Raw genomic sequence first — 21,637 nt, forward strand, 5'->3', positions numbered from 1 at the left:
CCACTTGAGTTGGATGCTGCCCAGTTTCTGACAGTGGGCTTCCTGGCCTCTGCTCACCCTTTGAGACCGGCACCCCATCCACTGCCCCCTTTGGTAATGGCTTGTTTGTTACTGCGAACATTAAAGGTGATTAGTGGAGCTGCATCTTCCAGAGGAAATTAAGTTATACAACCAAGCTTTTAAGATCAGTATCAGTACAATGAATCTCTGGACTTCCAAAGCAACAGGCCAAGTTTGCCCTGGGTCAGGGGGTGGGGGAGAACGAGTCTCTTTCTGTAGTCCTTTCCTACCCAGCACCTTCCCCAGGCTCCAGCCCTGCTTCTAGACTCTTACTTCCCTCAAAGCCCACCTCTTCCTGCATGATGTCCTGGGCACCACGTGACCCCTTACCATCATTCCTCTCACCACCACCTTCATCCAAACGGCCGGTCTTAATGCCAATAACATCCTAAGAAAGCTCTCTGATTCAACTACATCATGGGGCGCCCAGCTGGCTCAGTCCGTAGAGCATGAAACTCTTGATCTCAGGGTTGTGAGTCCGAGCCTCACACTGAGTGTAGAGCTTACTAAATAAATAAATAAATAAATAAATAAATAAATAAATAAATAAACTACATCATGAGGCTGCTCTGAAAATTAAGTGGTTTTTATGCTTTTTTTGTTTGATCCTTGCTACTTATTTTTCCAAAGCTCTCTACCTCCTTTGACTGACACAATCCAATTCCAGAAGGTTCTTTCTGTTCAAAAGCCATAAGATACATCATTTGGCAACCATCACAATAATTACTGACTCAGGCAAGAATCATCAACGGATGCTAAGCTAGGGGGTAAAAGTTTGATGAAGAATAGGAAACTTATACAGTTATCAAGGTATCTCCCTACAAGATATTGATTAATTATAATGGGGAAAATAGTGACTTTAGAGTGGGAAATCTAGACAGACACCACCTTAACTAAGTGATCAAACTCCACCAAACTGGTGAGGACAGAAATGGACCCTCTCTGCTTCCAGATAGCTGCACTGACAAGAACCCAGTAGCACTTCACTTGAGGGATGTTTCTGCCAGAAATGCATAGCCTGGATCTAATTATGAGGAAATATCACATAAACCAAACACAAAGCATGATCTGGAATGTTCTTTTGCTATGAAGTGTATTTGCGGGACAATTGCCGAGATTTGAATGGTCTGCAGATTAATTGATAGTGTTGTATCAATGTTAGTTTCCTGATAAGAGAATGTTTTTAGGAAATACCCACTGAAGGATTTAGGGGTAAAAGGGCATCATGTCTGTAACCTACTCTTAAACAACAATTCAGAAAAACTTATTGATTGATGGAGCACAAATCTGGTTAAATGTTAACAGTTGGAGAATCTGGCTGAAGGATGCGTGGTGATTCTTTGTGCTCATTTTAGAAATTTTCTTTAAGTCTGAAGTTATGAAAAACTAAATATATGAGTTCCTAGATACCATAAGAGCACCTAGAAAGGAAGTTGGACCTCTCTAGATTTAGAACTGGGGACATGGCAGATCCCAGAGTCAGGAGACCAGCTTGATTTGAGGGGCTAGGCACCCTTGCTGAAGATCAGAAGGTCTGGAAAAAGGGGAATGTGGCACTGGGCCTCCTCCCTCCAAGAAAAACAGAAATGAAGTCACAAGCAATTCTCCCTCTTACCTTCTGGACATTCAGCTGTAGACCCACAGACCCCCAATCTGACCACATAAGACTTTTTGTACACATAGGTTACTGTTGTGGTCTAATTACTGTGTAGCATAATCTTGTGTGTCATCGAATGACAAATAATTTTGTTTTAAATTTGATAAGATTTCAATTTCAATTAGGTTATCGGTATGCTTGCCATCATTATTTAGCTCAGTTTTTAAATAATTGCTTGTTTAGGTAGTTTGGTTATTCCTCTACAATGTCCAAGGATTGATAAGGACTGGGCCCAGATTTAGCCCCATGTGCTTTCGGGCACGTTGCATTGCTTCTGTGGTATTCCAGGCTGAGAAGTCGGGACTTTCCAGAAGGCATTGTAAGCCAAGGGTTGGAGCTTGAGCTGTGATGTCAGAAGGACAGAATGGGGTGTGAATCCAGTGTGTACCACTTCAAGGTGAAGTTGGGTGGGTCACCTTCCTCTTTTGAGGCTATCTTCTTATCCATCAAACGCAGAAAAGAAAGCCCGGTTGTTGTGAGGACTGGTAGGAGGCTTTCACACAAAACAACCTGCCCAGTTCCTCACCAGTAGTTGTGACAGAAACCCCTGGGAATCACCCTCTTCCCAGAGAATGCCGGATGAGCCAGCACTCAAGCTCGCCTCTGTAAACACCTGCTAGATCCCTCCAGCAAAGTGAACCTTCTCCTTCCTGCAACCTTTCCAACTGTTTTTAGGTCAGGTGTGCCTGATATGATAAATAGGCAGTTTAATTAAATAGAAACTTCAAAAAATGAGTAAAAATTACATAAACTAAGCTGAATATTTGGAAAGAGTCACAGGTAAAATGGTAAAAGCAATAATTCTGCTGATTTAGGAATTATTTAGGTGGGGGTTAAGTGGCTCTGGAAGGTCAGAGACCATGGGAGAGATGGCTTTGTGAGTTTTTCCTCTGCTTCCACAAAGCTGTGACTGGAAATCAGACAGGCAGGCTCATGGGTGTGGTTCAGGTAAGAAAGATGACACAGAATGCCCAGCTGGGGGTTCACGCTTAGGGGCAATGTCCTGGCATCACCTGAGAGATCGGCAGTGAGTGAATGAATGTGAATGCAACTTTAGGTTGAATTTCAAGTCAAATATCTAAGGCACATTTATATCATTTTTTTTTATTTCCCCACTTTAAACAGCTTTTTTGATTCATTAGTCCCTGTGCGTTAGATGAAAGGCCTTCTGATGTATTTTATTAAGAACATTGGTGGTAGGTAGAAACCATTTGTTTGGCGAATACAAATACCCCATATTCTCCGAGGATTTTTCCCAGTGGTTCCCCATCTTTGCTGCTCATCGGCACCATCTGGGGAGCTCTGATGATTGAGTCCCTCTCACTCCACCCCTGAACTTTGAATTAATTATCTGGGTAGGGCCTGGGTAGGTGATTCTCATGTGCTGCCAGGCTTGGGGACCACTGATCTGTATTATTTGCTACTTGGGCCTCAGTCTGTGACCATGTTTGCAGGAGTCAGACAGAGAGTCTTGGCCTCCGCTCTTCCTCCCCCAAAGCCGACGAGGGGGCTTGTGCAGACAATCCGTAAGAGTCCCTGAGTTGTTGGGAGGAGTCTGAACCCCTGGAGGGTAGCTCCCAGAAAAGTGAAAGGGGCCTCGGGACAGTCCACACTGTGGCAATGGGATGAGAAGCAGGTCAGACGGCGAGATGGATAGGATGGCATGAAGGTGTAGGCTGAGATTGGTCATCCTCATCAGCCCTATAAGTGCCATGATCAAGCATACGAAGATGAAGATTGTGTTGGAGAAAAATTTCCTTGAAGTCAGGCATTTCATTTTCCTATCGGTGGATATCGGGATGGTCTTATGCACAGTCGATTCTCATTACTCGTGGTAATGATGGTCTATAAAGTTGCCACACACAATGAATTAGCTAATATGGAACCAGTGTTCCTGGGAGGAAGACAGGGTTCAGTTGCTGAGAGCCTCTGGCTGTCGCATGTTCATCAATTGATGGATAAATGACCTTGTTTTGTGTGCTTCTGTTTAAAGACACCTTATTTAATGTATACTGTTGACTCACTAACATAGAACTCATGGCCAACAGCACCAGAACTCATGTTCGAATAAAGCTTATCTAACACATGCATCTCCTCCATAAGGCACATCCCAGATTTCTTGTGCTCAGAACACCAGATAGCATTTCAGCACTACCCTTAGGAGCCATTTTAAATAGTGAAATGGCCAACAAAAAGCACAAAAATGCAAAAAACCTGGCACTAAAAAATCCCCAGAGGACACAGGCTTATGCTACAAGAGCTTGAACAAGAAGGCGGAGCATTGCCTTGTTTGACGTCTGCGGGGGGATGTGTGCATGAGGAGACGCAGATTCTAACTGCTGTGCTCATGTCCATGCATGGCTGTGAAAGCACTATGAGTATTGGTTTTGGGGTTACACTTACGTTTTTGTGAGTGGGTGAATTTGTAGATATGGAATTTGAAAGAACGAGGATCGCCTATACATAGCTGGTGCCGTTTCTACTACTTCTTCCTACTGTCCTGCTCAGTCCTATCCTTCACCTTCTTCAAAAGCCTACTTCCCCTGCCAAGAGGGATCTTTGCTGATTTGCAACCTGTCTCTGATCGTTTGTCTGTGCTCAATTCCCAACTGAGAATACCCTTGAGACAACTCAGTCCATCAATCACTGAACCAATCAATACTCATGAAGTATTTTAAAGCACCCAATAGAACTTTTTTTGTTTCAAGATTTTATTTTTAAGTAATCTCTACATCCAATGTGGGGCTTGAACTCACAATCCTGAGAACAATAGTCACATGTCTGAGCCAGTCAGTTACCCCCTAAAGTACATAATAGAACTTTTGAGAAGTGTGGTGGGAGAAAGATAAATACAAGAAGCAATGGCTTCCAGGGGTGCCTGGGTGGCTCAGTTGTTAAGCATCTGCCTTCAGCTCAGGTCATGGTCTCAGGGTCCTGGGATCAAGCCCTGCATTGGGCTCCCTGCTCAGCGGGAAGTCTGCTTCTCCCTCTCCCACTCCCCCTGCTTGGGTTCCCTCTCTCACTGTCTCTCTCTCTGTCAAATGAATAAATAAATAAATAAAATCTTAAAAAAAAAAAAAGAAGCAATGGCTTCCAAAGAGGGGTTTGCTATTTACTAGCAGTTGAGGAGAGAAAGTTACCATGTGAAACAAAGGCAAACCATGTTGGAAAGGACCTAAGTCTAGTTTACAAAAATGTTGCACCCTGCAGGTGCTCTAGATGTCTAGAAAAGAAAGATACCAAAGAGGTCATTAAATAAAACTTTTCTGAGACATGGACCTTTCATGGGACTTAGGAAAGACAAATATGGAGAGTAGGTGGGGAAGTTTTCAGGGTATATGAATGCAGCCTGAGAAGTGGGAATGAACATCGATTCCCCCCCCCAAATAAGAATAAAGAGATGAACTTAGGCAGGATGCTTTTATGTAAGGAGTTAGAAGTGATAGAGCTGAGTGCAAGCCCAGCTCTGCCTGATGATGCTTTGTTCCTTGTTCTGTCAGATGTTTTACCAAAAAACATTGACAGGACACTCCACATGGATGAACCAGCACCAAATATTTTGTGTCCCAATCACATGTCTTCTGCCAAGATCTCAAGGACTCATTGGTAATAGTAGCTATTTTAACTTATCCCCAATATATTTGAGATGTCATCCTGAAGAAAGGTCTAGGAAATGGGCTCTCAGGTAGTGAATTACTCCATAGGATCTGTGACAGATTTCACTCACATATTCAATACCTTCCAACAGGTAACCCACCCCCTCCTCTTCAGCAGCAAACTAAGCAGCTACATACTAGTGAACATCACAGGTATAAACCATATTACTCCTTGTTGTTGCTGGAGGCAGTGTAGCAAACCTTTGCAAGTCTGTTACCAGTAATAAACTACTGCTGTACAGGATTATGTTAAGGTGGCTACTTGACCGCTGGACCATGGCTATAGCCTCAGGGGGAGCCAGCCTCCTAAGAATGTTGTTAATAACCCACACTTACATGGTCAATTACTCTACAATAAAGAAGGTAAGAATATGCAATGGGGGAAGAAACAGTCTCTTCAATAAATTGTGCTGGGAAAAAAGAAACAGCTACATGCAAAAGAATAAAACTGGTCCACTTTCTTACATCATACACAAAAATAAACTCAAAATGGATTAAAGACCTAAATGGAAGACCTGAAACCATAAAACTCCCAGGAGAAAACACAGGCAGTAAACTCCTGGACATCAGCTAGAGCTATTTTTCTAGATATGTCTCCTGAGGCAAGGGAAACAAAAGCAAAAATATTGGGACCACACCAAAATAAAAAGCTCCTGCACAGCACAGGAAACTGTCATCAAAATGAAAAGGCAATCTCCTGAATAGGAGAAGATATTTGCAAATGATATATCAGATTCAAAATATATAAAGAACTTATACAACTCAACACCAAAAAAACCCAAATGATCTGAATAAAAAATGGGCAGAGGACCTGAACAGATATTTTTCCAAAGAAGACATACATATGGCCAGCAGACATATGAAAAGACACTCAACATCACTAATCTTCAGGGAAATACAAATTAAAACCCCAATGAGAGCCCCTCACACCTGTCAGACTGGCTAAAATCAAAAAGGCAAGAAATAACAAATGTTGGTGAGGATGTGGAGAAAAAGGAACCCTCATGCACTGTTGGTGGGAATGCAAACTGGTGCAGCCACTGGGGAAAACAGTATGGAGTTTCCTCAAAAAATTAAAACAGGTCTGTGTGCATACACACAACAGAACATTATTCAGCCATAAAAATAGGATGAGATCTTGTCATTTGTGACAACCATGGATGGATCTAGAGGGCATTGTGCTAAGTGAAATAAGTCAGACAGAGAAGGACAAATATCCTGTGATTTCACTTATATGTGTAATCTAAAAAACAAAACAAAACAAAACAAATGAACAAACAAAGCAGTGCTAAATATAGAGGACAAACTGATGGTTGCCAGAGGATATGGGGGTGAGGGATGGGCAAAAGAGGTGAAGGGGAGTGGGAACTAACAGGCTTCCAGTTATGGAGTGAATACGTCATGGGGATGAAAGGTACAGCACAGGGAATAGAGTCAATGATATTTTAATAGTGCTGTATGATAGCAGATGGTAGCTACAGTTGTGGGCATAGCATGAACATATAGACTTGTTGAATCACTATTAATGTAACATTGTGTGTCAACTATACTTTGATTTTTAATTTTTAAAAATTTTTTAAAGATTATTTACTTATAAATGAGACAGAGAGAGAGAGAGCACGCACACAAGCAGGAGGGAGAGGCAGAGAGGAGAGGGAGAAGCAGACTCCCCGCTGAGCAGGGAGCCCTATGTAGGGGCTCAATCCCAGGATCCCTGGGATCATGACCCCAGCTGAAGGCAGACCCTTAGCCCACTGAGCCATCCAGGCGCCCCTATACTTTGATTTAAAAAAAAAAAAGATTTAAAAAAAGGAAGAATTACAGGAAAAAAGGAGAACATATTAATGAAAGGTAATCAACCTAAAGTGCTTAACGCAATGTCTAACACCTGATAGGCCCTATGTGTTTGCTATTATTAATACAAAGAGGAAATCGCCTACAGGGCACTGTTTATTTCCCTGTAAATTCATACTGTAGTGTAATGCTGGGATCCCAGTGAATCTTGCTTAGAACAATTGGTCATCCGCTGCGACTGGGACTAATAATCTTGGATTTATATGTGGCATTTACTGAGTTGGAACACCGGTTCGACGATGCAATCATTCTTTCAACAAACATTGATTATGCGTTTGCTGTGTGCCAAGCACTGTGCTCCATGCGGGGAGGCAGAGAGCGCAGGAATGAACGGATAACAGCTACCATTACTGTGCGCTGGGCACAGTGAGAGCCCTTTAACAGAAGGCATGTCATCCTTCCAGTGACCCCCCCCCCCCATCTCCATTTTCCTGGGAGGAAATCGAAGTTTTGAGGAACTGAGTAATTTGCCAGGGCATTCAACTCCACAGCCACCCTGCGCCCCGACTCTACAGCCTGAGCATCCGCGTGTACACCCTTAAGGAGCTTACTCTGTACTGATGATTAAGAACTCAGACGCTGAACATCCACTCGGCCCATCTCATCCTCTTTCTTGAGAACGCCAGATGTAGGGGACCAGAGCGTGCCCCCTCTGCTGTCAGGGGTACCCCACTTATAGGGAGTACGATGGAAAAGAAGCAAAGGAGACGCGAGAGGTTTTGTCGCCAGGCTCCCACGTCCAGGCTCCAGAGGATCTCCCTGGAAGATCCTTCTGCCCCCGTCACAGGAGGATGTCGGGCCCCAGCGGCTCCACATTCCCGAGCGGCACACTGAGAGGCTAAGTCTCTCTGCCTTCAAAGCTCGCGCGACGGCCACACCAAAGACCCAAACCTTGGGCAGGGGCCAAACGGTCACTTCCCCGCCCTCCTGGCGCAGTATGCAAATCCGAGCACCAGGAAGTAGCTGGGACCTCTTGGCCGAGCCCAGAGACAGCCAGTTCCTCTCCCGCCGCTCCGGGCTGTCCGCCGCTCGCTCCCCTGCCGTGGCGCCTCCGGGCCCGACGCGCTGCAGCCTCCAGCCCGCGGCAGGAGGGGCGGCTGCGCCACCCCGGGCCCCGAGCCCGCAGCCTGCCCTGCGCGGGCCCCTCCGGGCCGCCCCGTCGCGCCCCCCGCTCTGAACTCGAGTCACCGTGGAGCGCCGCCGCAGCCGCCGCCGCCCCGCAACTTTCACCGGGAGCTGGTGAGTCCCCGGCGCGAGCGCGGGGCTGGGCGCGGGCGCCGGGGCGGGGCGGGCCCGGGCCGCGGCTGTGCCACTGGCCGGAGTCCCGGGTGCCCGGCCGGGCCTGGGCCGGGGTCTGGGGGTGTCCGCGGGCGCGCGCCGCCTCCTGGCCGCACGGGCGCGGGCCCCGGCGGTGAGGACACCCAGGTGCCTCCAGCCTGTGGGTGGCCGGGCCCTGGGGAGCAGGGGACCGGGCGGCGGGCAGCTCGGCAGGTGTCCTCCCCGCGGCGGCGCGCAGGGGGGCGGTGGGAGGTGTGGGCGCGGAGGCGGGCGCGCCGCGGGTCCCTCTGGCGCCGACCCGAGTGCTGGTTGCGCTTCCCGCTCGGGCCACTCTCGGTGCGCCTCGGGGAAGCCCCTCTCCGCTCAGAGCGGGCGCACGGCGGGGATCCTGGCGGGGACTCCTCGGGTTGCACAATCCGGTCTCCGCGCTGGGTCCCGGGCTCCCCGAGGTGAGGGATGGGGCTCGGCCGGGGCTGGTAGCCAGGCCCGCGGACAGCTGCGCTCCTCGGGAGCCCCGGGCGGGAGCGTGACGTCGAGGGGCTGCAGCAGAGGCTGGTGCGCACCCTCCCGCTGCGCCTGGCGCTTCCCGGCCTGCGGAGTAGCAGTCCCGTGCCTCCGCCCACGGAGAGGAAGCGAGAGTTATTTTAAGAATTCAGGGGTTGCCTTTCCTTCGCCCTGGGGGAAGGGTGTAAGCGTCAGTTCTCGCTTTCCTGCGTTATCTTGGCCGAGAGCGGCTTCTTCTCCAAGCTGTGCATTTGTAACGTTCCTACTAATAGCTGACGTGGTCGTCTGGTTGTGTTTCCGTGTGCATGCGTGTGTGTGTGTGTGTGTGTGTGTGTGCATGCGTGTGCGTGCGTGTGCGTGTGTGTGTGTGTGTGTGTGTGTGTGTGTTTGAATTATCCCAAACCCACCCAGCTTCTTTGCCAGAAACCCCAGTTGAATCCGGGCCTTGCAGTTTCCTAACTGCGTGTCAACTTGGGCCTATTATTGAAATTACTTTTGTGGGTTTTTTCATCTCGGAGAGAACATGTTTACCTTCTGAGCTATTTATTGCACGTAAAGCCCCAAGCGCATGCATAGGCATTCCGTAACTGGCGCTGTTATTATTTATTGCAAATAATTCTATCCATTAAAACAGGGTTCCCTGGTTCTTTGCAATTTGTTGATTTTAAACCTGAGACTACATGTCTGATTCAGCCATCTGACCTTCTTAGTAAAGCTGCTTAATAAATACACCAGAGATTTGCTGTCTGCAAAGCTAGGGTCTGGGAATCTCACTCACCTAAGCACGAGCTAATATGGATTTTTGGCTTACTTCTGATTTATTGGCTGCCCCCCACGCTGCCTGTAGGGTTTAGGAGGGCAAGCCTGTTGTCCCTGCTTAGGTAAAAGCTAAGGGAATCAGGCACCGAAGGAGTATAGGAATTTCCTAAACCCCCAGAAGCCCTTCCTAAGTAAGGTAAACTCTGTTGGAAAAGGGGGTGATTCAGTTAGTCCTGGGTTTTCCTTTGGAGGTAAGGAGATAAATGTCTTGAGGCTTGAAGAAATTTAATTTGATCCCAAGGGGCTTTTGGTGACCAGGCCTCTTTGGGTGCAGAGTGGGGTAAAACCCTCTTCCTGGGTGAAGGGGAGAGGTCAGCCCATGTAAGGAAAGAGAAAACAGGAGCTGGAAAAGCTGAGTTTGGGTCTCTCCCATCATTGACCAGAGCTGTGATATGGAATAAGTTGGGTTAATGACTTGGGCCTTTTATTCAGCCAACATTTCCTTCACAGCAGTAACCAGAGTTATATTCTGATTTGTCCGTGTGTGTCTAGTCTATATTCACCACTGCAATGAAAAGCTCTGTGAAAACAGCTCTGTCTTGTCCAAAACACTAGCCCCAATTCTTGTCACACAGTCAAGATTACTTGGAAGAGGGAATTAAGGTTGGCTCTGAGTTTGGCTCTGTGCAAGGCCAAGGAACAAGGCTGGTTCCTAAGGCATCTGAAGCCTGCTGGCTCTCTCTGTCCTGGTTTCTAAAATGGGAATTTTTGACTATCTAGTTATTCTGGGGGCAGTGTTCTAAGCGGGAATCTCTACACAGGGTAGGTTACTCTGCGGTATCCCTCGGAGCAAGGGCTTGACTTGGAGTGATGAGATGTAGCTTGCAAAGGTAGTTTGTCCCGTCAAAAAGACCCACTCTATCTAGGAGTCGTAGATGTTGCCAAGATATATAGAGACTTTGCAATATCCCTGACCCCCAAGGGCGTTTCTTTTAGCAGAAAAGTGGTCCACAGGTTTGTGAATCAATGACTCTCTAAGCCCCTTAGTTCTATTATATTTGTATTCAAAAATAAATCACCAAAACATCTGAGATGTCAGTTGGTTCAAATGAATATGCAGAGTTGTAATTTAACAACATTAAACAATAAAATCCATAAACAAACCCATAGAAATTTAAATCAGTATAAGTAAGAATACAGTGTGTACATGTCTACAGTGTGAGAAGTTGTTACATCTCGCTCACCCTGCTGATCCCAATGACCGCCATGTCCTCAGGCATGGACAGGATTAACATTGAAAGGTCACTACAATCATTAGTTGGGACACTGACCAATGACTCACTGATGACAAAGGTGGCCTCAGATCTCTTTTGGGCTCTATCTGGCAATGACTGTGCTCACACCTTTTGCTTGTCGGAAGCAATTCCTGAGAACTGCTGATTCCAGAGTCAGAAGCCTTTCTGAGCTCTGATTTCATTGAACCTCTCATGGATCCCAGGGTAGGCAGGCACAGGTTAAAAAAAAAGAGGTTTGGTGTCATGTCCAAGGTTACAGACCTGGTTACGTGGCACCACTGGGCAGAGTAGGTATGTTTTCTGGCTCTGACTTTAGAGCATTCCCCACTTTTCTGCCTTTGCGCCTGTAGTAGGTACTCAATTACATAAAAGCAAAGGCATGATCACTTAATAAACATTTTTAAACAGGGAACCACAAGGTAATTTTCTTCTATCACTTGGTAATTGTACCATCAAGCAGAGCACTCCAGGCATATTCAGGGAGGTGAGTTTCTGTGCCTTCCAGCACTGCTTCCTGCTTGGGGAGGACAACTGCCAAGGTGACACTTACAGTGGCTGTTGCTCAAGCAGCTTGAGAGACCGCCTTGGGGGCTGTCGGGCTTATTGGTTAATACAGAACCACCCAGGCAATACTTTACCAAAGGATTGCCTCCAGGCCCTGTTGGAAGTGCCTCCCATGAACCCTACAAGCCTCCTTGTGTGGTTGTTATAACAGTGAGAGCATCATTTGAGGTGAAAATACAAAGTAGGGAGACAGGGCCCATAAGATGCTCATTAAAACATGCACTCCTTTACTGAGCACCTGCTACGAGCCAGGCGCCCTTCAAAGCCCACACATTTACAATGGACACACGCTGCCTACCATCTTTAAAGATTGGTGACAAAGAGGAAGTTTCTTTTTCTTTTTTTTTCCAGTCAGAACTATTGAAAGATTTCTTACAGCTGTCCAGTTTCCTGATACTTAAATTGTGAAATGTTGAGTTGACTCTATCATCATTTCTGAAATTTATTTTGAGTAAGTTCCCATTTAGGGGAGAAGCCCAAGTGTAGTCAATGTATGGGAATCTGCCAGTTGAGCAATTGGAGTTTTTGGAACAGCCCTGTTTCAAGACTTGGACCTTCTTTTGGGTATCTTTGGCTTAAGTTAGCTGGAAGGGCTGTCACGCGTAATTTAGCAAGTTCAAATAATGACTTGGGATGATGTGTTAAAAAGGTGCATCCATGCTGACAAGTTGCAGGGCCCGAGAATATAGCCTTTGTTCTTCATTCTTGGACTTTTTCCTCAATCTTGTTCTGTGCTTCACTTTCCCTTAGTACTTAATGAGCTGCCAACGTTCCTTATTTGCCACAAAACTATTTCTTGACAGTTTTATTTGCCATCAGGATGTCATTTTCGTTTGCATAGAACTCTTCCAAAGTTTGATTATTTGACCGTCTTTGTTAACCTTCACATATTGCCAATCTCCCTTCTCTGGCCCCTCTGGCCAGCTCTCCGCCCACCCCCTTACAAAGTCCACAAACCATGAGTCAACACGATAGTTGCTGAGCATTTATGGGAAGAGATTATTGGTTCATGTCATTGTAACTGTCCATTTCTTATGATGCTGACTTATATAAATGATGTCCCATAAAATGATATGAATGGGGATACCTTTACAGAATCCATCTGAGTGGGTGTTTCTTAATGCTCTAGGCTGTGCCCCCATTGGGTCGTAGAACACTGGGCAGAGGTCTCCATTTCCTGTAGCCCAGAGGGTCTTTTAAATCTGTCTCATCTCCTTTTGACAGTTCACACCTCAGGCAAGTCAAATAATACAGAGTCTGCCCACACTCCCACTCACTCTATTGATCCCAAGCCATGCTGATTGAAAGCTCTTTGCCAATGCGCCTGTCCAGTCCTCCTTCCTCTCTCTGTTCGTACAGCATCTGGTGGGGAACTGTCACGACTTCCTTGGGCCCACTTTTCAGCACCGGTGAGAATACACAGTGAGACCGGAGAGATGGGTCCGCATCCAATTTACCTCCAACTAAAACAATGATGTCTTCTTGGCTTTGGGGCCTTCTGGGTGCCTCTGCTCTTCCTGTAAATGTTAACCCCCACGGGGGTGAGGGGAACAGAGAAGATCATCTCAGAGAGACCCCCTGGAGAGGGAGGACCACTTCTGCTTTCCACGGGGAAGCTGTGTCACGGAGAGCAGAACTGTAGCCAGTGACCTGACAGGAGGCCCGAGGGAGGGGGCCGGCAAGGAAGTGATACTTCCTCCTGCTTCGAAGGCCCCAGACCCAGTCATTTGCCTGCAGCCCCACCTTCCCTGCCACCCAACAGGGCTTTTTCCTCAGGGTTCTTGCTACCACCTTCTGCTCTGTTCATTTTCAGTTTGCCCCTGAGAGAGGGGGAGGGAGGAAAAGAATGAATGTAGCCATCGCTGGAGAGCCTTCTCTGGCGAAGCCCATGTTGGCCATGCTTGATTTTTCAGCATCAGAAAGATGTACCTTTTGATATGCACCATCATGGAAACTATTATGAAAATCTAAGTGGGTGTTTTGAAATTTTTTAATGTTCAGGCAATATCTAGTTAGAATGGTTCAGTTCTATTTTTAAAAATTACTTAAGTTCTAGCCTCTAATTAATTTTGGGGGATAGAAGAGTGACTTTCATGCTTCTTTGACCACACCCCACATCAAAAAACAGGTTTTACCTTGGGCCTGAATGCACATCTATCTGTATGCAAAAAAGAAAAGAGAAAGAAAGAAACACAATTTGGTGAAAGAACACCTCCTTCCAGCTCATTGGGTAGTGTGACCCAGAGCAGTCCCTTTGAGACCAGCAGCATGGTGGGATCGATCAGAGTTTAAAGCCCATGGGGGAGCCCAGCAATTCCACAAGCTCCAGTCCGATAGGAGGCTTATTAATTATTAAGCAAATACAAATTAAGATACGTCCATACAGTGGAACCCTTGTAGATATCTTTAAACACAGTATTAAATTACATTACTAAAATGAAAGATGTTTTTAAAAAGTTGAATCACTATATTGTACACCAGAAACTACCCTGTATGTTAACTCTACTGGAATTAAAATTAAAAAAATAAAATAAAAATAAATTCACAAAATAAAAATAAAAGGCTTAACACAAATGTGTAGGTAACATATGATACTATTTCTGAAATAAAATATGCATTGGTGGGACACATAATCTGTAAGCTATGCATATAGTAGCTTATGCATATAGTATACAGTATATATATGTATATATACAGTATATATATATATATATATATATATATACTTATACTATGCATATAGTATACAGTAATTTTGATACTAAAGTTTTAATAGTGATTATTTCCAGGTTATGGGTGAATGCTGATTTTTTTTGCTTTTGTACATCTTTATTTTTTTTATTTTTTAAATTTTTAAAATTTTATTTTTTTAAAGATTTTATTTATTTATTTTAGGCAGAGAGAGAGAGAGAGAGACAGCACGAGTGGGGGCAGGAGCAGAGAGAGGGAGCAGGGAGCCTGATGCAGGACTCGACCCCAAGACCCCAGGATCGTGGGATTATGACCTGAGCCGAAGGCAGCCACTTAACTGACTGAGCTACCCAGGCGCCCCCCATCTTTATTTTTTTAAAAAGTGAATCACTTGTATGATTTGAAAACAGCAGTATAATGAGCAATGACATGAAGCCAGTGTGAGTTCAGGGGGAAGGGAGGAGCCATCAGAAAATATTGGGGCAAAAGTGGCCATTATGGCGCTTGTGTGGATATAATTGTAAGCAGACCTGCCCCTGGAGGAACTCATGCACTATGAATGTGGTAAATAGATGTAACATTTTCTTTTTCTTTTTTTTAAGATTTTATTTATTTATTTGAGACAGAGAATCCACAGGAGTAGTGGGGCAGAGGGAGAGGGAGAAGCAGGCTCAGCAGGGAGCCTGAGGTGGGGCTCGATCCCAAGATCCCTAGATCATAACCTGAGCTGAAGGCAGACGCCTAACCGACTGAGCCACCCAGGTGCCCCAGATATAACATTTTCTTAAAGGAACGTCCACTTCTTATGTTTAGTTATATTTAGTTATATTTAGTATGGAGCTTATTTTTTGAGTACTTTGTGCAGGAATCATTCCAAAGCCCAAGAACTTGTTCTAGTGATGTGGTGGTTAGTGTGGGGGACCATTGCACAGAATACTAAATGTTGGATTTCATTGTGTAAAAGGGAGAATCATTGGAGCCTTTTAGTGAGAAACCAGTTTTTTTTTCCATCACAATCAACTTATTGCCTAGACTCTTGGCTCCATATGGTGCTGCCAAATGATAAAGAGACAGCACTCATTAGCTGCTCTGAATTAGGTGGATGATTAACCCCGGAGCTAGCAGAGATTAATTTGGGGCTGAAATGTAACATTTGTTGTTGTTTTACATGACATCAGAAGGCTTAACCTTGTAGTCACTAGCACATAGGTACTTGATCACTGTCCTAAATGGTCATCTTGCCCAAACATTTATCTAAATATTCTTGATGATGGTAGCACTGTTGAAGAAGTAAGCAATTAATTTGGAGTTGAGGTCTTAAGTTTCTGTGGTATTTTAAAGGAGAATATGTTGTAAAGCAGCAGCTTGGTATTGGGATCATGTTATGATATATAGATTATCATATATATATGTTTTATATATATATTATATATATATAATTAGTTTATCAAAAGAATTACCATAACTAGGAATGGCAGTATTTGGTCAAAATGGCATAATTTGGCAATGATGCCAGCAGCTATCTTGAATAATCAGATATGTCGTACTGATCATCTGTTGTATTCAATGCCTTTGAGGGATTATTAATTTTAAATTTGAGGGGAGATAATATAAAATGGTAAAAAGAAAGTGGGCTTCCAAGTTAAACAGATCTGAGTTCCTGTTTTGGTTCCCTTGCTTATAACTTTAGGCAAGTTACTTAGCCTCATCATTTAGTAATACCCAAGTTTGTGGTGGTGATTGACGGAGCTAACCTATAATTTCCTAATGTTGTTTCTGGTACACAGTAGGCACAGAATAAAAGGGGACTGCATCCTTAAATAATGAGAGGCTTCATGAGAGAGTGACAGACAAATACCATAATAGACACAGTCCCTGGCTTCAAATGAAATTTTAATATGGCGTTTATGGTCATCAGTATAATCAAATGAGCACTGTAAGAGTTGGTTTTTGTCTCTCTAAACAAAACCCTGGTGGTTGTCTCTCTGGACGGTGGGCTACACTGACTTTTTGAATTGTTTCAAATTTAATGGATTGAAATGTATATAAAAAAGAAATTCTAACAAGTTAAATCTCATTAACTGCCTGTGTATCTTTTACTTTATGGTTTTCAGTTATTTTTAAAGTTTTAAATGAATTAATATAACCACTAAATGAGAATTGTAATTTTCCTTAAATTCGTTTACAAGTGGATACTCTTCCTAGAGTCTAGCAGAAAAAAAATTTCTGAACACTTCAGTGAATGACTCTCAAATGTTACATTGTTGCTATAGTTACAAGTCTTTAGCAAAGATAGGACTATACAATCCAATTAAACAAATGACATGGCCCATCTGGTGTCCAAGTGTCAACCCTTGGGCTCTTGACATCACATACCTGCCTTGGTAGCCGATATTTGAATCATTGAATCTTGTAGAAGGAGGAGAGTCTGGTGGTGTGTCTTAACATAACCCTTAGCAGGTAGTCACTTTCCCTTGAACGTTGGGTCTCGAATGTTAGTTTCTTCCCAGGTTATCCTAATGCAGGTGGTGGAGGCCACATGGTGGAGAAACACCAGGATAGGGTGCTCAAAGTGGCCCATTTCATTTTTGGACAGCTGTGGATATTAGAAAGCTTTTTGTATCATCCTACAATATTTCATTTCCATAATTTCTGCCTTCTGGTTCTACTTCTGCCCTCTGGCACTGTTTTGACACATTTGAAGCTGTGGCTGTCACTTTGGGATGTGGAGGGACATTATTGATTGCCTGTCCACCCAGCACCATCATTCTACCTCTCTTCCTAACAGAACCCAGATTATTTTAGGATCCATCTTCTACATGGAAGGTTCAGCAGAAGTTTTCTCGATCCCCATCGATAGGGTGGCCCTAACTGGTCAGAGGCTCCTATTCTTGCCATTGAATGGTTCATAAATGGGTGTACTTTGGATTGGACAATAGTCAGTAAAGCAAAGTAATGTTCCATAGATGGTCCCAAAATATAAATAGAAAAGGAGTGGAAGGGGCAAAGAGAAGGGAAGTGAGAGATAAATGAGGAATAAAGAAACAAAAAAAAACCCTCATGTGAGAGTCAAGAAATTAGAAGAAAAATATTGTAAGTTATCTTGATTACTAATTTGTAATGTGCACAGTATGTGGTTGTCCACTCTGTATTCTTTTTTTCTCCAATCACACAGACTGGTGTGGGATTATTCGGGATTACTGGGTTTCCATAACTACAATTTCTTTTTCAAATGTATATTTATTGACTATCATGTGTTGGGCATTGTAGTGGGTGCTCTGGGGGAAACAAACATTGGACATGTGAGATTCCTATCCTGGAAGAGTTTCTTGTACTCTTTTCTCTCTGGCTGGTACACTGATCACAAGGCTGACAAATTAATATGCCAGAAGGCAGAACAGGAACCTTGCTCAGGAGGTCCCTGGGCACCTTAATCAGTGCCCAGAAACCAATATCTTTGGGAAGAAAGAAGGCAGCATATGAGATGGATAGAACACAGGATGTGGAATTATCACCTTTGGGCTCAAATTCCAGTTCTGTCCTTTCCTCACTTGCTGACAAGATGCTGGCCTTGTTAGCCCCAGGGCCCCCCCGGTTGTGAGGATTCCAAGATGCAGTGGATTCAGAACCAGCTACACGTGAAGCACGTAGTTGGTGGTTGTCATGTAATCATTGCTATCAAAAGAAATTATCTAGTTGCTATCAAAACAACAAAACAACAAAAACAGAAACCAGAAGATAACAAGTGTTGGCAAGGATGTGGAAAAACTGGAACTCTTGTGCACCGCTGGTGGGAATGTGATTCAGGGTGGTGGAAAACATGGCGGAGTTCCTCAAAAAATTAAACATAGAATTACCATATGATCCAGTAATTCTGTGTTAGTCTATACCCCCCAAAATTGAAAGCAGGGTTTCAATGGATTATTTGTACACCCATGTTCATAGCAGCATTATTCACAAGAGCTGAGGGGTGGAGGCAACCCAAATGTCCATCAAGCGGACACACAAAATGTGGTATGTACAGATACTGGAAATATATTATTCAACCTTAAAAAGGAAGAACGTTTTGACACATGCTAAAAGGTGGATGAACCTTCGGAGAACAGTATGGTAAGAGAAATAAGCCAGTCACGAAAGAACACAGACAGCTATTCCCTGACTTATGTTGGAGTTCCATCCAAATAAACCCATGCATTTCATACGCCTAAACCTACTGAACATCAGAGTTTAGCCTCGCCTACCTGAAATGTGCTCAGAACACTTAGGTTGTCCGACATCATCTAACACAAAGACTATTTTATAATAAGGTGTTGAATATCTCATGTAATGTATTGAATAATGTACTGCACATTGCTAGCCTGTGAAATGATCCCAGTTCATGATTCCAAGTACGGTTTCTACTGATTGCATATCACTTTTGCACCATCATAAAGTCAAAAAATCATAGGTCAGAGACCAACTGTACAGTATGATTTCACTTACCTGAGGTCCTCTTGGAGAAGTCAGATTCATAGAGACAGAAAGTGGAGTGGTGGTTGTCAGGGGCTGGGGGAGGAGGGACATGGGAGTACATGCTTAACAGGTGCAGAGTTTGAGTTTTGCAAGATGAAAAGAGTTCTGGAGGTGGATGGTGGTGATAGTAACACGAGAGGAATGAACTTAATGCTACTAAATTATACACTTAAAAATGGTTAAGATGTAAATGTTTTGTGTATTTTGTCACAATTTAAAAAATGACTTTTTATTCTTTTAAAGATTTTTATTTATTTATTTGAACAAGAGTGAGAGAGAGAGAGAGAGAGCACAAGAGGGGGGAGAAGCAGACTCCCTGCTGAGCGGGGAGCCCAACACGGGGCTTGATCCTGGGACTCCCAGATCATGGCCTGGTAGATGCTTATCCAACTAAGCCACCAGGTGCCCCTAAATAAAAAGATTTCAGAAAAGTTGCTAGGCAAACAGAAATGTAAACAAATAATGAGGGTGGTCTAGAGGATATTTCATTGAGTCTGATAGATTGTCCTTATTCTGAGTGGAGATTTGCCCACCACGATGGCCTGTGTTCACTTCTTTTGAGGGGAGAGGACAGGGTCTTCAACTCACATTTAATACAGGGCCATGTGGCTTGATGGCTGACAAGCTATGGAAGTGGCTGTGGTGTGTGTGAGAGGGTATGAGATTGGAGAATTTTATAAAGGCAGGGGCTGGATTAGAGGGTAAGGAGGAGGTTTTGAACAATCCAAAGCCTGCTGGGGACCTGGAGTGGGCCTTCTCCATCCCTCTAAGTTTGTAGGCATACGCTGAGTGATTCTCTCGCAAGACCTTATGTGTGTGTGTGTGTGTGCGTGCGTGTGTGTATTATATATATAAAATATATGTATATTTTAAGATTTTACTTATTTGAGAGAGGGAGCGCACAAGAGGGGGGAGGGGTAGAGGGAGAGGGAGAAGCAGGCTCCCCGCTGAGCAGGGGGCCTGATGCGAGACTCGATCCCAGGACCCTGGGAACATGACCTGAGCCGAAGGCAGACGCTTCACCGATTGAGCCACCCAGGTGCCCCCTCACAGGACCTTTTAGAACAGGTCTGACTAGATGGCTCTAAAAGATGCTTTCTGATTTGATAATGCTGTTTCCTAGCCACGTACTCACCGGTTCCAAATTGCAGGGAAGAATATTGCTGATGGAGTTTTTCCTCATAGGCTTGAGGGGGAGCTTTTTAAAAAGTTTTCCCCAGGCAGGAATGGTCCTTTTCTTTTAATTGAAGTATAACAGACATGTAGAAGAGCAGCTTGAAGCCAACCCCCATGTAACCACCCCCGCACCCCAGCTCAAAAAGCAGAACAGTGCTCAACCCAGTGTCTCCCTATGCACCCCCAAACAATACTCGCTTCCCTCAAAGGCATCTCTCATCCTGCTCCTAGCTTTAATTTAGTTTCCAGTGTCGGCTTTTTTAACAATAAGGTGTAGGGAACTGAAAAGCAGTACAAAGCCATTTGGTTTGGCAGATAAACAGATTTTCAAGCTGTGGGTTTGGCAGGCCCTGGCCTCTCCCCTGTGTGCGGAATGACTGCAGTTCAATCAGAGAGCAAGTCCTTGTCCTGTTTTAGACCCTGGCTATTCAGCTGCTAAAATTCTCACAGGGGAGTTTTATCAGAGGCTCATTTAAATACGTTTTTTATTCAACCATTAGTTAGTAAAATTAGGCAGCCCTAGCTGCATACAGCTGGCTTTTCTGCCCATCTCTGCGCAGCTAAGTCAATTTATAAATGTGAATATATAAACGTGGGTGTGATGAAGGTGGTTTCCAGGGACCCTCATGTAATCAAACATCCTGCTATGCGCCGCAAAGCCGCCTGTGCGCAGACTTTTGAAAGGACTAACTAGTTTTGGGAATTCAATGATGCTATTCCTCAGTAAAATAGACTCCCTTTTCCCATGTGAAGGCACACAGTACCCTTATTACTGACTGTTCTGTCTCACATAGTTTTGACATTTATTTATTTATTTATTTATTTATTTATTTTGGATGGGAGAGAAAGCCATGATTTGACCTGTGGAATTTATTAATCCATGAAGTAATGCTTCATTTATTCACGGTTCTGAAAACATTTCTTGGACACTCAGCACTCGTGAATATGCATGCATACGACCTGCAGTCCCATCCATTTTGCGCTCAGTAGCAGAATTGTGCCATATTCTGAGGAAGTAAAAATATTTGAAAAAGTAGAACGAGGAGTACAAGTTTCTCGCTCATCTGAAATAGGAAGAGCACACACAGGCAGGGAGCACTGAGGTGAGGTCCTCCTGTGAGAAAGTCACAGGTTGTGGTCCGGGTCAAGGCCCAGAGGAACCACATGCCAGGAGGACAGGGGGAGCCCACGGTTGGACTGCCTGCAGCCCCCGGCCCCTGGCCACAGCGTCTGAGCGTGGCCTCTCTGTGTCCTCACCACGTACGGCTCTTGGCAGCTGTGGGTGCTACAGAAGATTGAAGAAGGACTGAAGCCTGGAAATGGAGGGAGGGCAGGGCTAAGTCCAGGAGCCTGACCACAGCAGGGCCATTTCGGGGTGAAGAAGCGTGTTCCTCAGGTGAGGATAAAAAAGAAAAAGTGGAGAAACAACTTAGCAGGATTCCTTCCTTATGCAACTGAAGAACCAGTGGAAAGTACGGTCACTTGTGAGGAATGGGGTGGCCACGGCATGCACTTTGGGGTGTCTGAGGAGCAGTGTAATGCCATGGTTTCATAGATTCAAGAATCAGAACTTGGGTTCCAGTCCACGTGTGTCATGCTCTAGGCTCAGGGCAGGAGGAGATGAAGTTCCT

At 44.6% G+C, this 21,637-nt stretch overlaps 2 protein-coding genes across 3 annotated transcripts in view; one reads left to right on the plus strand and one right to left on the minus strand.

Annotated features, from left to right (window-relative positions):
• The window catches only part of LOC113925896 (translation initiation factor IF-2-like), a 51,128-nt gene that overhangs the window by 19,073 nt on the left and 10,418 nt on the right, over positions 1-21,637 (minus strand). Inside the window, exons 3-4 of the mRNA XM_027600564.2 lie at positions 8,782-9,096; positions 7,779-8,680 (exon numbers count right to left, since the gene is read on the minus strand). Of these exons, the coding sequence (XP_027456365.2) occupies positions 7,792-8,680; positions 8,782-9,096 (1,204 nt within the window). The 3' untranslated portion in view covers positions 7,779-7,791. The remainder of the gene's footprint in view (positions 1-7,778; positions 8,681-8,781; positions 9,097-21,637) is intronic.
• The window catches only part of LYN (LYN proto-oncogene, Src family tyrosine kinase), a 115,143-nt gene continuing 101,756 nt past the window's right edge, over positions 8,251-21,637 (plus strand). For both annotated transcript variants that reach the window (XM_027577290.2, XM_027577312.2), the window contains exon 1: positions 8,251-8,466. The gene's annotated coding sequence lies outside the window, so the exon portion shown is untranslated. The remainder of the gene's footprint in view (positions 8,467-21,637) is intronic.

Source organism: Zalophus californianus, chromosome 4, assembly GCF_009762305.2.
Source record: "Zalophus californianus isolate mZalCal1 chromosome 4, mZalCal1.pri.v2, whole genome shotgun sequence".
Classification (NCBI taxonomy): domain Eukaryota; kingdom Metazoa; phylum Chordata; class Mammalia; order Carnivora; family Otariidae; genus Zalophus; species Zalophus californianus.